Source organism: Pundamilia nyererei, unplaced genomic scaffold (assembly GCF_000239375.1).
Source record: "Pundamilia nyererei isolate P.nyererei 1_Seehausen unplaced genomic scaffold, PunNye1.0 scaffold00394, whole genome shotgun sequence".
Lineage (NCBI taxonomy): Eukaryota > Metazoa > Chordata > Actinopteri > Cichliformes > Cichlidae > Pundamilia > Pundamilia nyererei.
The window spans coordinates 185,931-187,623 of NW_005187795.1; the positions used below are offsets into that span (position 1 = coordinate 185,931).

General features: G+C 47.3%; 1 protein-coding gene across 4 annotated transcripts in view; it reads left to right on the forward strand.

Moving 5' to 3' along the window:
- Positions 1-1,693, forward strand: part of wipf2b (WAS/WASL interacting protein family, member 2b) — a 10,937-nt gene that overhangs the window by 7,223 nt on the left and 2,021 nt on the right. For 3 of the 4 annotated variants that reach the window (XR_312314.1, XM_005753006.1, XM_005753008.1), the window contains exons 6-8: positions 853-1,068; positions 1,279-1,380; positions 1,618-1,681. Coding sequence is in view for 3 of the 4 variants with exons in the window: in XM_005753006.1 (XP_005753063.1) it covers positions 853-1,068; positions 1,279-1,380; positions 1,618-1,658 (359 nt within the window). In the remaining variant the exon portion in view is untranslated. The remainder of the gene's footprint in view (positions 1-852; positions 1,069-1,278; positions 1,381-1,617; positions 1,682-1,693) is intronic. The other variant, XM_005753007.1, reaches the window with a different exon arrangement.

Sequence of the window (1,693 nt, forward strand, 5' to 3'; positions counted from 1 at the left end):
ATCAGATAAAAAGTCTGAGAAATCAGACAGAAACTCTGTGTAAGGCCCAGGTGGACGATAGATGATAACAAGTAAGACTGGTTTCTGAGTTTCACAGCTGGGGTGGACGAGGCGAAGCATCAGGCTTTCAAATGAATTAAAAGTCTGTCTTGGTCTTTCATTGATTAATAGGCTGGTGTGAGAAATTGCTGCCACACCTCCCCCCCGGCCTGTGCTTCGAGGTTTCTGGTAGTTAGAATGACTCGGGGGTGTTGATTCATTTAAACTAACATAATCATCCTGCTGCAACCAGGTTTCTGTAAGGCAGAGTAAATCAATCTGTTGATCAATTATTAAGTCATGTACTACACCGTTCAGCTGCTTTACTTAGTAAAAGTGTGCTTGCTCGCTCTGGCTGTGAGTTCCTCGCTGACGTGTAATTACAACAGTGAGTGTGTGGTGAAGTGGGTGTGTCTGCTCTTCAGTCATGGAGCAGGTAGACCAGCTGCTGTGATCTGAGCACACGAGCTGTGGACACTCAGGGTTTAAATTAGATGCAGAGACGGGTTTAAGGTGGAAATACTGGAATAAAAGAAGAGATTCTGAGGTTTTCACCCTCAGGGGAGTTCAAATCATGTTCAACTCTGGACGTCATGTGATGGAATTTATTTAATCGTACTTGTTCTGAAAATATTCAGATTTTTTACCTTTGGTTTCGTTTTTTCTTTTAAAAATTATTATGAAATTGTTGTAACTTCATAAAAATGTAACAAATTATTTTTGATTGTTAGACAATTTTCAGAAGTACAGTCACCTGTGTCGATCACCTGTGTCGGTCACCTGTGTCGATCACCTGTGTCGATCTCTCCTCAGCTCCTCCGGTTCCGGTCCAGACATCCTTGAGGGCTGGTGGCAGAGAAGCCCCGCCTCCCCCTCCTTACAGGACACATGGTAGCCCCTCCCTCTCTTCCGATCCCCCGACCCGAGGAAAACCTCCTCCCCCGCCCACCCGCACCCCAGCCGCTCCTCCCCCGCCTCCCCCTCCTCTCCGAAACGGGCACTCCTCCTCCGTCCCTCGCTCGTTTGCGGGTGAGTCCGTCTCCAGCAGGCGGTCGATGAAGCTGCTGCTGATTTCCTCTGATGATCTGATTAGAGCTGAATTCGTCTCCCCGCTGCTGTGTCCTCCTCCTGTCTCTCCCCTCTTCTCCTTTTATTTGTAAAGCCGTGTAAACGCACACGCAGCTGTTTGTGTCACTCTGAGCTGTTTCCGTGTCCTGACTCTGTGTCGTCCTCCTGCAGATGATTTTGAGTCCAAGTACTCGTTCCATCCTCTGGACGACTTCCCTCCTCCGGACGAGTACAGACACTTCACCAAGATCTACCCGAGCAAGGCCAACAGAGGTACGACCTCGTGCACGTCTTTGTTTTCATTCGTCCGTTTATTCACGAAAATAACACAGAACAGGAAGTGACGTTAGAACGACGAGTTCTGCTGAAACAGAAAGAGGTTCAGTGGATCCGTCACGTTTTATTATTATTATTATTATTATTATTATTATTATTATTACTACAACAAACAGAATCCGAGCAGACACAGGGGGAGCTCAGAAGTTTAACAAACATTTTTGTTTGTTTCAGTGATGCGAGGAGCTCCTCCCCTTCCTCCGGTCGGGAGGTGAACCAGGAAGATCACACCCTGGACCACACACACACA